Source organism: Rhinopithecus bieti, unplaced genomic scaffold (genome assembly GCF_001698545.2).
Source record: "Rhinopithecus bieti isolate Rb0 unplaced genomic scaffold, ASM169854v2 scaffold_11919, whole genome shotgun sequence".
NCBI lineage: Eukaryota > Metazoa > Chordata > Mammalia > Primates > Cercopithecidae > Rhinopithecus > Rhinopithecus bieti.
In genome coordinates, this window is record NW_016807055.1 from 673517 (window position 1) to 690928 (window position 17412).

The window sequence follows — 17412 nt, forward strand, 5'->3', positions numbered from 1 at the left end:
AACGAATGGGCATGAACTGCATCCAGAAACCTGAGACATGTTTTCATGTCATATACAGTTTTTTGTTAATTGTTTAAAGCTAAAGATTAACTCAAATAAAGCTTGTAACTCAGAAGTTTAATCTATTAGTTGTTTAATCTGTTTTCTGAACTGCATGCTTATTTTATGTATGCAGAGTAGATTGGCTGAGTGTGAGGACACTTAACACAGTAGTAGGATGCCAACCAAAGCAGAAGCCACGTACTCACCATTTGATAGCCAACATAGTAACTGTTTCAGTCAAGAATTGTCAATAGACTCAAACTAGCCTGTGACAATTCGATGAGAAACAGGACATTCACAATCTTTAAGAATCTCCTCACAGCCGGGCGTGGTGGCTCAAGCCTGTAATCCCAGCACTTTGGGAGGCCGAGACGGGCGGATCACGAGGTCAGGAGATCGAGACCATCCTGGCTGACACGGTGAAACCCCGTCTCTACTAAAAAATACAAAAAAACTAGCCGGGCGAGGTGGCGGGCGCCTGTAGTCCCAGCTACTCCGGAGGCTGAGGCAGGAGAATAGCGTGAACCCGGGAGGCAGAGCTTGCAGTGAGCTGAGATCTGGCCACTGCACTGCAGCCTGGGCGACAGAGCAAGACTCCGTCTCAAAAAAAAAAAAGAATCTCCTCACAAAGTACTTCCTAATTCTAATTTTACAACGGAGAAACCTGGTATATACTATCTGAACCAAGTGACTAAAATTAATAGCATCAGGTATAAGACAAATTGACATTGTGTGCATCCTGGCATGACACATTGGAGTATACAGCATCATTTCTGTAGTATTGGACAAAAATGTCTATCCTAAATCTTATGAGTCTTAACTAATGATAAACCAAAACTGAGGAACTTTCTACAAACTGGTCAATACTCCTCAAGTGTCAAGGTCAAAGACAAGTCTGAAAAGCTGTTCTGGACTGAATGAAACAAGAGATAGGACAACTAAAAGGACCATGTGGTCCTGGATTGTGATGCTGGAACACAGGAACATTACTGAGGCAATCAGAATCAGCAGATTGAATGTGGCCTATGGATTAGATATCATTATGATGTCAATGTCAATATCCTAAGTTTGATGGTGGTACTATGGTTATGTAGGAATGCCCTTGTCTTAGGGAAATACACAGTAGATAGAGGTAATAATGCAAAAAAATATTTTGGCTGGGATTACATTAAATCTACAAATGTAAATTGACATCTCTACATGACTGAAGCTTCTAATTTGTGTACATTATGGAGTGTTACATTTATTTAAGATCTCCTTAAATGCTTCCTGACGTGGTCTAACATTTTCTCCATGAAGATCTTGTACATCTTTTGTGAGACTTATTCTTAGGTATTTTGTATTTTTTAATGATATTGAAGAGATCTTTCTAAAAACTTTCATTTCTGTTAGTTGCTGATATCCAGGAATACAACTGACTTACATACTGATTGTGAATGTAGCAACTTTGCTAACTCCTAGATGTTAACTGAATAGTCTACATTTATATAATCATATCAATACATCACCATAATTTCCTACCTGTAGGAAAGAAAAACCCACAGAATTCCATAGACTATAAGTTATTTAACAATATACAATGTTTGGCATTTAAAGAGGTGTTTCCAGTTGTATAAATACTGTAAGTAACATAACGATAGCTAGGAATAGTGTAGCCATAGTACCATCTTTAAATCACCCAAATAACTGAGGTACAGTTCTATCCGCTTATGAGTTCACTAGGCAACAAGTCTCAGGGATCATATAGTCTTTGTCTCTGTATCAAAACAAATACACTGCCTAAGGTACACTAAAAGTAATTTAACATACTGTACTCATAAATTCTAATTAAGTTCTCTGTAGGTAAAACATGGCTAGGGAAGTTATGATCAACCCTTCAGAAATGACTTCTCAGAACCTTGGACAATACACCTCCCACAAGGCTTCCTGGTGTTCTGGCAGCACTAACAGGGCTCCCGCTGTTGCCCCTTCCCTTTGCTCACATATCTTTCCATGTGGCATAAAACAACTTCGGGATAAATGATTTCTACCACATTATTAGCTAGCACAACACACTGCACACTGTGGACACTCTAGAAATAGCAACCTCTTCTCAAGAGATACTTGCCTCAGAGCCCCAAGAAACTAGAAAGCATCTAGAGGCTTAAGGCTCTAAGCTGGACAAAGTGCCAGGGAACCCTAAAGGCAGAAAGGACCCAAAAGTGAAATTCTCATTTTTGAGCTGTGAGGGAAAACAGAGAAGTAAGTTTATTACATGATATAAGCTTTGGGTTGTCTCCATATATTAAAAGAAAACTGAAGAAGTTTAAAAGTACATTTTCTAAGTTTTAGTATAGGATGATGATAATGTTCTGCAGATGAATAGGTGCTCATGGTTGCAAAACAATGTGAATATACTTAATGCCACTGAACTATATGCTGAAAAATGGTTCAAACAATATACTTAAAAATGGTAAATGTTACGTGTATTTTACCACAATAAAAAATTTTTGAAGTTGCATTTTCTATTGTTAAAAACTACCAGATATCATTTAGTAATCAGTCATTAAGAGCACTAACCATCAAAATCTGACAGCCCTATATTTGAGATTTGTCTCTACCTGTGGAACACAGAAGCAAGTCATTTAACTAAGCTTTAGTTTCCTTACCTGTAACACAGAAATAATAACATGATTACCCACCCATTACAGGTTGCTCTGGACTTGAAATAAAATAATCCATGTAGCAACTTGGCAAAGTTCCTGGCACACAGAGAAGGCTCAATACACATTGGCTCTAATTTTCCTTTTAGGTATTCACAGCAATATGATTCTTTTATATTTTGTACAATGAGGACTAAAAACAAGGCTTCAGGAAAAAAAAGGGCTGGTTATTGCTCCCTAGACCTTCACATCACATAGAACTATAAAACAAGTTTCCGTAAAATTCATTCCACATTGTAGTCAAGGGATGTATGATCCCAGGTGTTGACTTCTAAGCCAATGGTTAACCTTAAATTCTCGTACTGTAATAGCCAACAATTGAAAAGAAGCCACGAGAACTTGAAATAATTTAACAAGTTGATATATATATATATATATTATCAAGTGTAACAGTCATATAAAAACATTTAGTAGAAATATAATTCACACATACAAAAACAGTCTACTTATTTTTTGTCCCTTTTATATCCTATTTTAGACAAAATGATAAAACCCAGAAAATAACAGGGATGTACTAGTCCTAAAAACTGGACATTTTATAAATGAAACAGATCCAATCACCTATACCTTCTCTCAAATTCCAAATAATGAGGCTTACTGACCTGTACTCTCAGAATCAACTTAAATAAATTTTAGCTTGATTTGGATGGAATATACACTTTCGATGGTTGACAATCCAGGTAGAACAAGTACATAAGATGATTCATAAGTCAAAACATTTCATACAAAAGGAATAGTTTTAACCCAGACAAATCAAGAGGAAATGCACTGAATTTAAAACTTCTGAAACAAGCATTTTTTGGACCATTTATAAAATACCAAAAGTTCAGAACTGCTGAATAATAAAAGTTTATATAAAATAAAGCCAAGGGGTGAAAAAACTATCAAATGTATTAAAACCATCTAATGCCAAATACAATATAACTGAACTATATAATTCAGAAACAGGTTTAAGTGCATTTTCTTTATACAATTTAATTGACTATCACATGTAAAAACTGGCAATTAATTAAAATGCAATTAAATACAGATTTGCAAGCCTTCTGGCCATTATGTAAACATTTACAAATTAAGTGAATTGCCAATTGAAAAATAAGAGCTTACATACGTATCTTAAAAAAGCACAAATGTAAAAGATGCAGTATAAAGTTGTGTGAAAAAACATATTCATACCAACAAAATCTTTTTAGGCACTTGCATTCAGAAACATTCCTTTTATAAATAAGCACTTATAATAGTTTCACTCCAAAAAATAAACCTGATTTTCCCAAATTGCACCTATTAGTTGAGAACTATTATCATATATTAGGGATGCATTCAAATGGACCATTTGGTGGGGAAAGTCAACTGAACTTTAAAAACTATGAATCCACCTATCTTATTCACAACTTCAAAAATACAGAATTTAAAGATAATTCCAGTGAGGCACAAACGTGACCCTATCAAAACATTCTACCATTCAGTATTACCAACAGAGGATAACACAATACAACAAAAGGCAAAACCCATGATTTGGCAGTCCTATACAAAAGGGGCCCTGTCAAAACACTCTTTCACAAAATAAGCACAATACCACAAAATAACACAACAACAACAACAACAAAAAAACCCCTGAAATTTGACAACCCTACACAAATTGTGGAATTTCATCTTCGAGGTCTTCAAACTGTTGCATTCGTTTTAGCCTTGGTCTCTGACATGTTGGATTCACATCAGGCAAGCCAAGCTCCTCAGAGTCTTCTTTAGGTTGACCAGTTGCCTGCCCAGGACAAGCTGATGCTTTGTCTGGGTCTGGCCTTGACTTCACCATGAGACCCTGGGGATCGTGAGCTGTGCCAGGAGGCACTGCTGCTGAGGGTGAAGCTGGCTTCTCCTCATTCCCCCTGATACTGATGGCGGGAGCATGTGGTTTATAAAATGTTGTCCAATGTTGAGGCTGCAGTGTTCTGGGTGCTCTGACAGGAGCGAGAGGGTAGGAATCCGAAGACCGTCTCTCAGATGCCTCTCTCACTGACCTGACTGGCTCTGTGTATGGCTTACTGGGCTGAGTGGCATTGACAGAATGGTCTCCACTAATCTGGAGGCTTGTTGTCACTCCTTTTTCCTGGAGTGCACTGGGCATGATCATTGTAGTCTTGGCAGTTAGGCTGTTTTGTTCATACTGTTTGTCCTGAATTTTTTGTAGAGTTTGTTGGTCAAAGCCATTAAATTTGGAACAAACAGTAGTAGCAGTTTTATTAACTCCTTCGAAGGCAGGATTCTTGCAAAACTTGTCTAAATTTACATTTCCCATATTTCTGCCATTTCTCTCCTTAGGAGGGCTTGCAAGAAGTAGTCTATCTACAGGCAAACTTACAGGTCTAATCTTGGTCCTTGGAGTATGCCTCTCCACACAGTTTGTTGATGACCTATCAGATTTCAGAGAAAGTGGCTTAGGGGTTTTACCATCTTCTATCTTTTGGGATGCTGATTCAATCTCCTGGTCTAGAAGCAACTGTGCTTTGTCTGAAAATGAAAGTAATCTATTTAAGTTCATGGCACATGGTTAATAAGAGAGTCTGAATGAGTTAGAGATGAACACTGTATCAAGACAATACGAGTCTTATATATTTTTTCTAAAGTAATATTCTCAGTTATCTATGCAGAGGAGTTAAACACTTGCACAGTATTAAAGGTGTATATTGAATTTAAAAGTTCAAATTTTTTACTCATTTAAATCAATATGAACAGCTACAAAATACAAAAAAACACTTGCTGAGTAACTTCCTTTTAAGTGCTGTGCATGAGCAAGTACTTTCTGGGTCAAAAGACTATCACAATGTCAACAGGTAGACATGGGAAAATTAACCTCAGAAAAGTGGCACTGATTTACACACCAACCAGATGTAACTGTGCCCTGAATCCCAAGGATTTTGCCAACTCCTTCAATCTGCTTTTCAATTACACTCAACCCAGTGACAGCATATCACATTAGATTACTTAGATGCTCTCCTTATCTGATCAACTAATAAAGCATAACATCCATTCTGTCAAATGAAGGCTGAATGCTTTTAAGTTAAAAAATGCCATTTTCCCCATCTGCTCCCAGATTTTCTTTCTTCTACAGTCTGAACCCACAGTCCATGTTTTCTCACTTAAAAGCCTCAGTTCCTGCATCTATCCTAAAAAATTCCAATTCCAGGAATGTTCCAGCCCTCCATTCTCCTGCTTTTCTGTTCACTGCCAAAACACATCCACCAACTCCGTGCCTTGATGCCATCCTGACTTTGAGCTGCAGCCGGCCCCAAGCACAGCATGCAATCCTTTCCCTGCCACCCAGTCCTTCACCCACATCTCTTAGGCAGTGGTTTACAGACAGGTACCCACCAGAGTAACTTTTCGGTAGTCGTCTCATCTGACCTTCTTCTACACCTGGGACTGCTGGCCTCTCTTCCCTGGGCTCCAAGGCTCTTTTTTTTTTGTTTTGTTTCATTTTTGTTTTTTGAGACAGAGTCTCACTCTGTCACCCAGGCTGGAGTACAGTGGCATTATCTTGGTTCACTGCAACCTCCGCCTCCTGGGTTCAGGTGATTCTCTTGCCTCACTCTCCTGAATAGCTGAGACTACAGGTGCCTGCCACCATGCCCAGATAATTTTTGTATTTTTAATAGAGACAGGGTTTCACCATGTTGGCCAGGTCCTGAACTCCTGACTTGAAGATCCGCACACTCCGGCCTCCCAAAGTGTTGGGATTATAGGTGTGAGCCACCACACCCGGCCCAAAGCTCTTTTGATTTGCTTTCCCGGGTCCTCCACACATTTATAGAGGATTCTAAGGGACCTGGTTCCTTGCAATTGAACTGTAAGCACCAACGTATATTCTTAAATTTCTAAGGGAAAAACTTAGAGGATAATGGAGAAGAGGACAGACTCTGAAGCACAGTTGCCTGGGTCCTGGCTCAGCCCTGCCTGCCACTTCTGCACTGGGCTAGGCAATCCCACTGTCCCATGTGTCTTCATCTGTGAAAAAAGACTCCTATGTGTATCTATGTTGCTGTGTGATCTAAATGATCTACTAGGAAAAGTGCTTAAAATTATGTTGTATGTAATAAACACTGGAAAGTGACATTTATTATTATTACTGTTCCTAAGAGCTTCATGGGATAGTGAAAAAAGTTAGGTTTAGCAATCAGAACTGGGTTCAAATGTATTAGGAGCACAATCTTTGGCATTACTTAAGTCTCTTTCAGATGGTTAGTTATGGGCTGAATGAGGATAATGCTCTTTATAGCACAGAACTATTATGGTGATCAAATAGAGTCAAACAAATAAGCACAGTGCTTAGCACAGAACAGGCAGGTACCTGGTAAGTGTTAGTTCCTTTCCCTTTTTTTTTTGAGACGGAGTTTCACTTGTCACATTCTCAGCTCACTGCAACCTCTGCCTCTAGGGTTCAAGTGATTCTCCTGCTTCAGCCTCCTGAGTAGCTGGGATTACAGGTACCCATCACCATGCCTGGCTATTTTTTGTATTTTTAGTAGAGATGGGGTTTCACCATGTTGGCCAAGCTGGTCTCAAACTCCTGACCTCAGGTGATCTGCCCGCCTTGGCCTCCCAAAGTGCTGGGATTACAGGTGTGAGCCACCATGTCCGTCACTCCTTTCCTTTTTAGACCCTATGTTCACTGATACTTGACTACACATTAAATTTAACATATATTGCTGCAATGTAAAAACCTGGAATTTAGCTATAACAATGTAGAAATGACAATACAAATGGAAGCTTTGCCACCAGCTTAACAACTAGCAATGACAGCAACTAATATTATAAAGAGAAAATAAGTGAATAAAATGCCTGTAGTCAAGGAAATAAAAAATACATACACATCTCTGTGTTTAATGGGTTAAATGTAGGCCACAGGTAAAAAGCATGTCAAAAAAAAAAAAAGGAGGACTCTAAATTTTTTGAAGAGTCTAGTTTGACTCTGTATGAACAGTTAGTTCAATGCACTGAATGATGGAACCAGAAGATACTAATGAATATCACATTGCTCAACACATTTCTACCTTGATTTTAGCTGATGGCAAAATGCAGAAACGAAAACAAAATTCAGAAGGAACACAAAAAACATTATGAGCTCCAAGATGTCCTTATTACAAGAAAGACTTTTATGAAGAATGACATTCATTTAAATGCAAGGTACACTAAAAGGCAACTTTCTCAATGGCTAGTCAAGATTTGTTAACTAACGAAGCTTTATTCTCTGGCTTCCCTCATCACCCCTCACCTTGACTTTAATCATGGTTCTACTGGCAAAGTTTTAAGTCAGCAAACATTTTCTTTTAACATGGCTACTCACCACTGAGACATGCATCACATTTTTCTAACGCATTTTGCTTGCGTTCTGACTCCTCAAATGATGTAGCTCGTTCAAAAATTTTGCTTTCACTCTCTGAAGTATGGATATCCTGTTGATGGAAGATAATTTTAAAATGGAAGAAGTAAAACACAACCTCAAAATAAAGAGTTCAAAGATTTTTAACTTATTAACATAAACATTACAAAGTTCTAATATAATTCCATAAAGGTCAAACTCACTTCCTTTGAAGGAAAAAATAGTGACTTCATGGAACGTTCAGGGTCTCTTTCTTCTGGTGATAACAGAGGCTTTGGAAAACAGCCTTGATCAACCTGAGGTGAAAAAACACCTGTGCTACACATGACATGTTGCGGCTGTAGGGCCCCATCGAAGATCTTCTGTGAGTGAGTAATGAGGAACTCCACCAAGCGTGCTTGGTTTGAATACTCGGCAAGGGAGGAGATGGTGATAGGAGCAGTTGTAGGCCTTGGCCTGATGAGACTTGGTCCAAATATCACCCCCAAGTTTTTGGAGTTCATCTTGTTTTCTTCTGCATGATCTACTACCCTGCAAAGTAGAACACATATAGTTGCATGAGATTTGCCTATAAGAGTTCCTTAACTGTAGTTTACTATGGAATAGAGAGGGTGGAGGAAAAATGAGCTGCATAAGAATACTAGGGGAAAAAAGTCTAGGAAAAGGTTATATTTATTTGATTAAAATATTGACCACATGCCAAATAGAGTTTCACAGTTTCACAGTATTGAAATAAATTTCAAGTAGAAGGAAGTACTACAGTTTTACTAGCAGAAAGAAAAAATACCCCTAAAAACTGCTCCCATCTCAGTATATGGTATATCCTCCCAAGTCCTTATACTGGGAACCTAAACATCACTGTCAGTTCTCTCACTACCCATCTCCAGTCTTCAAGTCTAGATGATTCTCCCTTCTGAAGATCTCAGTTCCAACACCATCCCCACTCCTCTGGCCTCACTTGAAGCTCTTACCACCTTTTATTTCTATGATTATTCAAGGAGATCTGAATTGTAATAAAGGCCTCCTCTCCAACCTAGTTTCCATATCACTGCCAAAATATCTAAAAGGCAAATCTGAGCCTGTCAAATCCCTAGCTCAAAATTCTTTAGTGCGTACCGAAGCAAGATGGTCAGTGCACCTACCAGGCATGCAAGACTTTATCAGGCCTCTACCTGGCTCAGTTTCTGCTACTCCTTGCTGTATTGCAGCCTAACCAATTCACTTGTATTTCTCAGATGTACAACGTGCTCTTGTATCTCCACGTCTGTGACTTTGTGCCTGGAATGCTCTTCTGTGTAATTTTGCCCACCAAGATACTACTTGGTTCTGTAAGTCTGATTCAAGGGCTATCTCCTCTGATTTATGCCCTGACCACACAATCTTCCTCTGCATGCTGTACATAGCTGTTAGAACAATGATGCTGTACTCTGCTGGTCTGCAGATCTGTCCCTGCAGCTGATGAGACCAACAGATGGCTGAAGCCCTATGTTTTCATCCTTGTTTAGCCAGCCAGAGCCTGGCACACAGGAGGCATCTGAGGGAACCATGTTGGCTGCAAGTACATATATCTTCAATGTCTCCCCTTCCCTTACACAGATTGGAGATGAAATGTTCATTTTAAAAGTAACACTGCAACAATATGAACACACTTAACACTTAAGAACGGCTAAGTAGTACCAGGCGTGATGGCTCACACCTGTAATCCCAGCACTTTGGGAGACTGAGGTGGGAAGATCATGAGGTCAGGAGTTCGAGACCAGCCTGGCCAGTATGTTGAAACCCTGCCTCTACTAAAAATACAAAATTAGCTGGGCATGGGTGGCGTGGCACCCTGTATTCCCAGCTACCTCGGGGAGGCTGAGGCAGAGAATCACTTGAAACCCAGGAGGCGGATGAGGTTGCAGTGAAGCAAGATCTTGCCCACTGTTACTCCAGCCTGGGGGCGACACAGCAAGACTCCGTCTCCCAAAAAAAAAAAAAAAAAAAAAAAAAAAAAGAATGGGCTAAGAAGGTAAATTTTGTTATGTGGATTTTAGATTTTACCACCATTAAAACAAAACAAAACAAAATCAATTGCCCATTAATGAATGTCCTAGTTATATAAAATTCTTACCGCTTTAGATGTACTATAAGGAAATGAAGACTGTTAAAATTTGATGCTGGCAATTGTCTCAGAAGGTCTTTGATTTTTAGAAGAATTCGGTTTATTTCTATACACATATTTGGCCATTTTTTGTCTTCAAGACTATCCTTTTTTGTATCTTGCTCTTCATTTACATGTTGGATCTCTTTTGCAAGGTCTATAAATTCCTTGTACAATCGAAATAAAATAAATGGTTCCGGGAGCTAAAGAAATAAAATTACATTGGGGTGAGTACTCTTGTTTTCTGTTAATAATCAACTATTACTAACAGTTACAGAATGATTTAGGATGTCCCTTTACATTAAGAAGATTTAAAGTCAATCCACATTTAGTAACGTAAATGTTTGCTACAGATGTAGTCTATAAAGTAAACCTAGAATCATCATCATAAATTGTATCTGTATTAAAAACGACTTAACTGATAATCAGTAAAACTAAACCTAAAGCTGCATGATGGAATTTTACAAGTCTGATATATATCCTATACCAATTACATTCAGGACTCCCCCAAAGTTAGTATGATCTTCAACTGTTTTATTGAAATAAAACCCAGGATAATGCATAAAATAAGTCAAATTAATTAAAAAGGCAAATAAACTGAATTTTCTTGATATGAGAGAAACAGCAAGAAAACACTGTCAACATTTTATTTATCTAATTTTTTAACACACCTTGAGAATTGTCATAAATAGGTCAAAAGAAAAAGTACCTTCTCAAACTAACAAAGGGCATGCCATTTTGATCTGCCTGGTGTCATAACGAATTTCAATGTTTCCACTTGCTCTGTGATGAAACACAGGGTACCTCTAACTACTACGTGATGTCCTATTTTATTGCTGGTGAGGTAGGTGCCCCTTTCTCTGGTTTCCTCTGCTGGTCCTAGAGAGGGGCAGCCTTGAGATCAATTTCTACCTACACCACTCTGGGATCTGAAGGAAGTCACTTAACACCTCTTGGAGCTGCAGATTTCCTACACAGTAAATGAGTAGCATTAAGGCTACTCTCTAACATTGTTTTAAGAATGGAACATGCTTTCTCACAAGAAAGTCTCCATCACATAATATTCCTCAAACAGAATGAGAGATGATAGTATTGGACCCTATTCATTTCCTCTCCTTGCCTGGCTAGAAGAGATAAAGGATGATTCATTACGAGATTTATAGTCATTCAAAGCTACTTGGCCTCCATTTTTCAGCTAAGAGTCCTGTAAAATGTGATTAAAGATACACCAGTAGTTTCCTGGGCTAACATGGTAGATTCAACAATTATACCCAATTTCTTTCCCTGCAATCCCACTAAAATACAGTAAGCCCACAGGATTGAGAGAATAGGAGAGGAGATGAAAGCATGACTTCATAAGCTGAAGAGTTGAAGAGCAAATGAACAAATACTGACTTAGCAGCTCTGAGTAAGCTGAAATCTCAAACTGTGAACCAACATGACTGACAGAATCCTAAGGAGACTCAGGGACTGTCAGCACTAGGTCTTCTGAATCTGCTGGAGCGTGGGCTATCTGAGACGGCTTAGATCTGTAGATTCCTGTTGCCACTTGACCCTTCTGAGCAGCCCCTTCCCGAGAAGTCTCAAGGTTTCTTCTCCAGGCAGTATAAAACAAAAGAGTCTCTGGATGGGCAACGTCAAACACAAAGGACAGATGGGCAACTATCTGAAAATGGGGATTTAGTGGCTACACATGCCGTTCTAAACATAGAGATCCTGAGATCTTAGCCTGCTTGGCTCTTACAGGACTGGTACCACACTCTAGGCAAGGAAAGACCCTTCTCTGGGGTATCAGACTCCCCCACGAACAGAAACCTATAGCGATAGAGGCATCAAGTTGTTTCCCAAACAGTCCACCTACATCACCCTACAATAAAGCTCAAAGTCTTCAAAGATTTCATGTGTTCAGGAGCTTCGAAAGAGATTCAATTTTCAACTCTTTCATTTTAAGCAGACAACCATGGAGACAGAAATCCAAATGAGTAGAAAAAAAAAACCCATAAAGGTCTAGGACTGTACTGTTAATATGGTGGCCACAAGGCACATACGGCTACTGAGCACTGGAAACGTGGCTGGTCTAAACTGAAATGTACTTTAAATGAACAAAACACAGTAGATTTTAAAGACTCAATAACAAAAAAAGGTAAAATTATTTCATTAATAATTTAAAAATACTGATTAAATGTTCAAATGGTATTTTCAGTTTAAGTAAAATATTAAACTAATTTCACCTGTTTGTTTATGTGGCTATTAGAAAATTTAATATTGTAATATGTGGCTCACATTATATTTCTATTGGGCAAGGCTAGAGAATAAGCCAAGAAAAGAATACTTAAAAAAAAAAAAACAAACTATAAATATCCTCAGATATTGCAGTCATTAAAAAAGGAAGAAAGTTGCAAAAGGAACAAAAACCACAGTTTTGGAAAATTGAAACATGATACCAGGAATGAAATAGCTCACAGCAAGGAAGAAAGATAAAGCTGAGGAAATCTCTTAGAAAGTGTTGTAAGAAAACAAAAAAAGAAATGAATGATAGAGAAAAGATAAGGGAACTTGAGAACCTGTCCAGATTGTCAAATATCCAAATAAGAGTTCCAGATGGAAAGCAAAGAGAAAATAGAGGGGAGGAAATGAGCAGCAAAATGAGAAGTTCCAAAAACTAAAGGACTAACCAGGATTGGCAGTGCTCATGGAGTGCCCTGAATAGTGGATAAAATATACCCACATCAAAACACATACTTATACAATTTTAGGATAAGGGGAAAAAAAGAAGATTCTACAAGCTTTCAGAGACAAAATCATAGGCCACATACAAGGAGTTAGAAATGAGAAGGATTTCAGGCTTCAAAGACAACAAAAAAACACCTTTGAATTTCTGAAGAAAAATAATTTTCAGCCTAGAATATTAGAACCTTCCACACTATCAACACTATGATATTTCCATTCAAGAGACTAGAATATAAAGACATTCATGGATAAATAAGGTTTTAAATATTTACTCCTATTCTACCTTGCTCAAGTATGGGCATGACCAAAACAGGAGAATAAAACAAAACAAAACAAAACAAAACAACAAAAAAAGGGAAGACATGACAGGCATTTCCTCAAAAATGAGGAGAAGGTAGAAGAGATATCCCAGGATGGCAGCTAGTTACCATACTTTTAAAAATCCAGTACAAAATTGTAGCTAGATAGGGAGGAGTAAGTTCTGGTGTTTTATACCACTGTAAGATGACTGTAGTTAACAATAATATATTACATACTTTCAAATAACTAAAAGGAGGGTGTTGAACGTTCCCAAAATGGAGAAATGATAAATGTTTGAGATGACGGCTGGGCTAATTACCCTGAGCTGATCACTATGCATTACATATACCAAAACATCACTGTGTACTCTATAAATGTGTACAATTATTACATGTCAATTAAAAAAAATTTTTTTTAAAGGATCCAGCTGGGAGCAACAGAACTGCAGAGATTGGTATGTTGAGGACTATCATCGCTATTCTCTGACATCATCTCTTCATTTTCACCGAGGACAGAGTATCAGCTAAGCTTGGCTCAGATCTTTTTTTGTACTTGTCTCATGACAATGTGCTGATTAACTTTTTGCAATCCCTCCATGAGCTGCTGCTTGATGCTACTAAAGCCATTTATTTCGTCCCACCGAGTAGGTCTTTGGACCTACTCCTGCAAACTACAGGTTTAACAGTGAGAAAAAAAAAAGAGAGAGCCTACTCCCTGACCATATTCCTGCTAGAATGGGCAGTACCCAGCTTACAGGACAGTCCTTTCAGATGTTCCAAATGTAGTAAATTACGTGTTCCCAGGACACATTCATGATCTTGACCACTACCCTATCACAATGGCTATTTTAAAATATCAATGAAGGCAAAGCCAGCCTACGATCCAGACACTATTTTATTTACTTCATGTAACTGTGTGGATACTGGGATTGCCTTACACAGCTAGATTTATGCTTTCAAGTCAATTTTCCAAAGGTTAACAATATATTGTTTAGGAATAAATAACAAGTATTAAAACTATTAAGAAAAGAGAGAGAGTTATGATTATTAAAGACCTCTTTGGTGGAGTTAGGCGGATGTAACTTGGAAGAGGAACATGGGGGTTTTTTATAAGGTACAGTAATATTCTATTTTCTTAAGGTGGATGATGGGAGATGAGTTTGTTTTATTTTCTTTAAACTGTACATGTATTTCATATACTCTTTGACCCATGCACTAATAATCAGCAAGACACCCATACCGTCTATGCCAATGAAAAAACATGTGTAGCAAATGTTATCAGCAAAATACAAACCAGAGTTTTGCTGTCTTTAATTTAATGGTGGGTTTCAAGGGTAAAAATTTTACCTGCCGAAGATATAACTTCAAGACGTCACAGATATCATGTGAACTAAATTCTGAAATGTCTACCAAGTGCATTCCATTTTCCAAAGCTTGACACAGTTTTTCAGTCTTTATTTTGTTTCCACACACACGATAAATTCCCTTCAATAGAAAAGAAAAAAATTTTGCAAAATTCTTTAGTACAAATGGCTAAATCTACATATATTTGAGTTTCAATCTTTTCATTCTATTTCAAATGTTATTAGTATTTTAGAAAAAACTATTCAAGGCCAAATGAGGTAACATTTTCTGTAGAAATCTGAAAAAATTTAGTTATTAAAGAGTGTGCATTGGCCAGGTGCCTGGGAGGCGGAGGCGGGAATATCACTTGAGCCTAGAGTTCAAGACCACCAGTCTGGGCAACATAAGGAGACCCCATCTCTACAGACATTTTTTTTTAAAATTAGCCAGGCGTGGTGGCACATGCCTGTGGTCCCAGTTACTCAGGAGGCTGAAGTGGGAGGGTTGCTTGAGCCTGTGAGGTCAAGGCTACAGTGAGCAGTGATCATGCCACTGTACTCCAGCCTGGGCAAAAGAGTGAGACCCTGTCTCAGAAACAAAACAAAACAAAAAAAAGCCCTGAACATTATTTTCCTTTAAAGTCTCCTTTTCATTAGAATAGGTTACACAGGCATTTATGCTTTTTAAAATTTTAAGAGTTATAATGTACCTGTAGACACAAAGCTCTATTTTCAATCTCTGAGGCACATATTTTGAGTATAAAAGGGATACCATCTGGTTCCTTTTTTGCAACTTGTGTGAATTCTGCTCCAAATAATTGTATTTTTCCTGGAAGTTTCTGATGACCACAAATAATGACTAAATTTTCCAAACACTTTCGATGACAAACAAGGAGACACTACAAGAAAATGATAGTTTGAAACTGGTTAACCTTAAAACTATTCACAACTGGGCAAACTGCAGGTGGAGGGTAACACAACAAAAGTGAGTTTAAGGGGTATTACTTGTGCTATTTGAGGGTAACACAACAAAAGTGAGTTTAAGGGGTATTACTTGTGCTATTTGAAACAGATTTAACAACAAAACAAAACATAAAAGTATAGAAGGCATACTGCAGAACAATTTATTAAACATATATTTGTAAAAGATCCTAAAAAGTAAAATTAATAACAAAAAAGTAGAAAACAAAAAGCATAAAAGGGCCAACACAATTCCACAAAGATCTTACCTCTTCACATTCAACACCTTGGAACACTACAATGCCTTCACAATCCCTACATTTCGTGGGGGATCTCAATTTGCGAAACTTGTGTGTGAGAGCTGCCTTTGACATCAATGTTTTCTTAAATGTTCCAAGGGAATTGGGTCCTTGCGAGAGAAATCGTTTATAAAAATTGTAAAATGATAGAAAAATTATACCATGTGATACCATATTTTGAATAATCTTTAAACCCTGTAAACGTTCATATATTATAAAAAGCTTTGAATCTGTAATATCAAAATAGCTGCTTAGCATCCAATTTATAGGTCCAATTTATAGATCTCTTAAGAGGCACATTTATCAAGCATTTTAGCTATGAGTAAAAGTCATCACCAAGTCATTGCTATGAATAATAACATGGCATAATGTTTTCAGAATCAGCATATTTTTACTGTTATTAATATGCTCTTTCATAGAGCTGGGAAGGGTGTCATAGGAGGCATTAGAAAAAGTCCCTATAAACAAAGAAAAATAGCTGTGTGAGGTAAGAGTGTGAGCATTATCTGCATTACAGATAAAGCTTTCTTAATTTACTATAAAATTATAGTTAATATCAGCTAGTTACATATTAATATTATACTGGAGGTCACATATTCCATTAATTTAGGAAATTAATACCAGGTATTCTGTAGGCATTAAACATAGAAAACGAATTTATACGCCTCTAATTCAAGTTGTTAAGGTAACTGATTTAACTTTATCCTTCAACATCCACAACTTCCTTGTCCTCAAGAAGTACACTTACTTAGTTTTCTTGCTTGGTTTCTTGCATTGTTTCTTTTGAAGGAGCTTTTTAGAATTTTTATGCACCCCAACCCTTTTAACACTAAGTCATAGTATTAGGTTTATGAAAACACATGATATCTAGCCTGTTATTTTAGCACCATGCCAATACATTTTACATCCAGTAGTTTTGCTGCCTATTCTTATATTTGTATTTGTAACATTTAATTAATACATTATCAACCCATACTTCTACATAATTGTTGGGATATATTTAAGTCATGGTGAATTTTTTTTAATACACAAGAAAGTATTGATTCTTTAAAATTATACTATTTTTCTAATATCATGCAGTGCTACTGATTCAGCTGGTTTAGTGGGACTTAATTCAGGTAAATACAATACCAGTTTCTGAAGGGGAAGATGGCTCTCTTTCATCTAGATCATCTGCAGAGGACATAGTTCCACTGGATGGTGTTCGTGGAAGCTTTCGATGAAAGTCTCCTAAAAGAAAATTGTGGATACAATTACCTGACCATTCATTGTAGAATCTTTGAAATAGGAAATGAAAACACTTTTGAAATGACAAAAGTCATACTATTTTATTAGCTTCAATGTAAAAATTTGCTTCCATTCTCATACTCTGGGTAACAGGGAATTCTGATACTCATTCCTGGAAATGAAAAGATATTTAACCAAATCTGACTTTCCTGAACAAATTTAAAACTGAGGCTCATGTAGTCCAATAACACTTTACTGCCAACTTCCGATGGTAAAGTATTAGATATTGTAAA

The 17412-nt window shown here is 37.4% G+C and overlaps 1 protein-coding gene across 1 annotated transcript in view; it reads right to left on the reverse strand.

The window, feature by feature from the left end:
- Positions 1 to 2827: 2827 nt before the first annotated feature.
- The window catches only part of ARHGAP29 (Rho GTPase activating protein 29), a 65776-nt gene continuing 51191 nt past the window's right edge, over positions 2828 to 17412 (reverse strand). Inside the window, 8 exon segments of the mRNA XM_017879784.1 lie at positions 2828 to 5249; positions 8083 to 8191; positions 8322 to 8649; positions 10232 to 10464; positions 14638 to 14775; positions 15344 to 15532; positions 15863 to 16002; positions 17024 to 17122. Coding sequence (XP_017735273.1) covers positions 4372 to 5249; positions 8083 to 8191; positions 8322 to 8649; positions 10232 to 10464; positions 14638 to 14775; positions 15344 to 15532; positions 15863 to 16002; positions 17024 to 17122 — 2114 coding nt within the window. The 3' untranslated portion in view covers positions 2828 to 4371.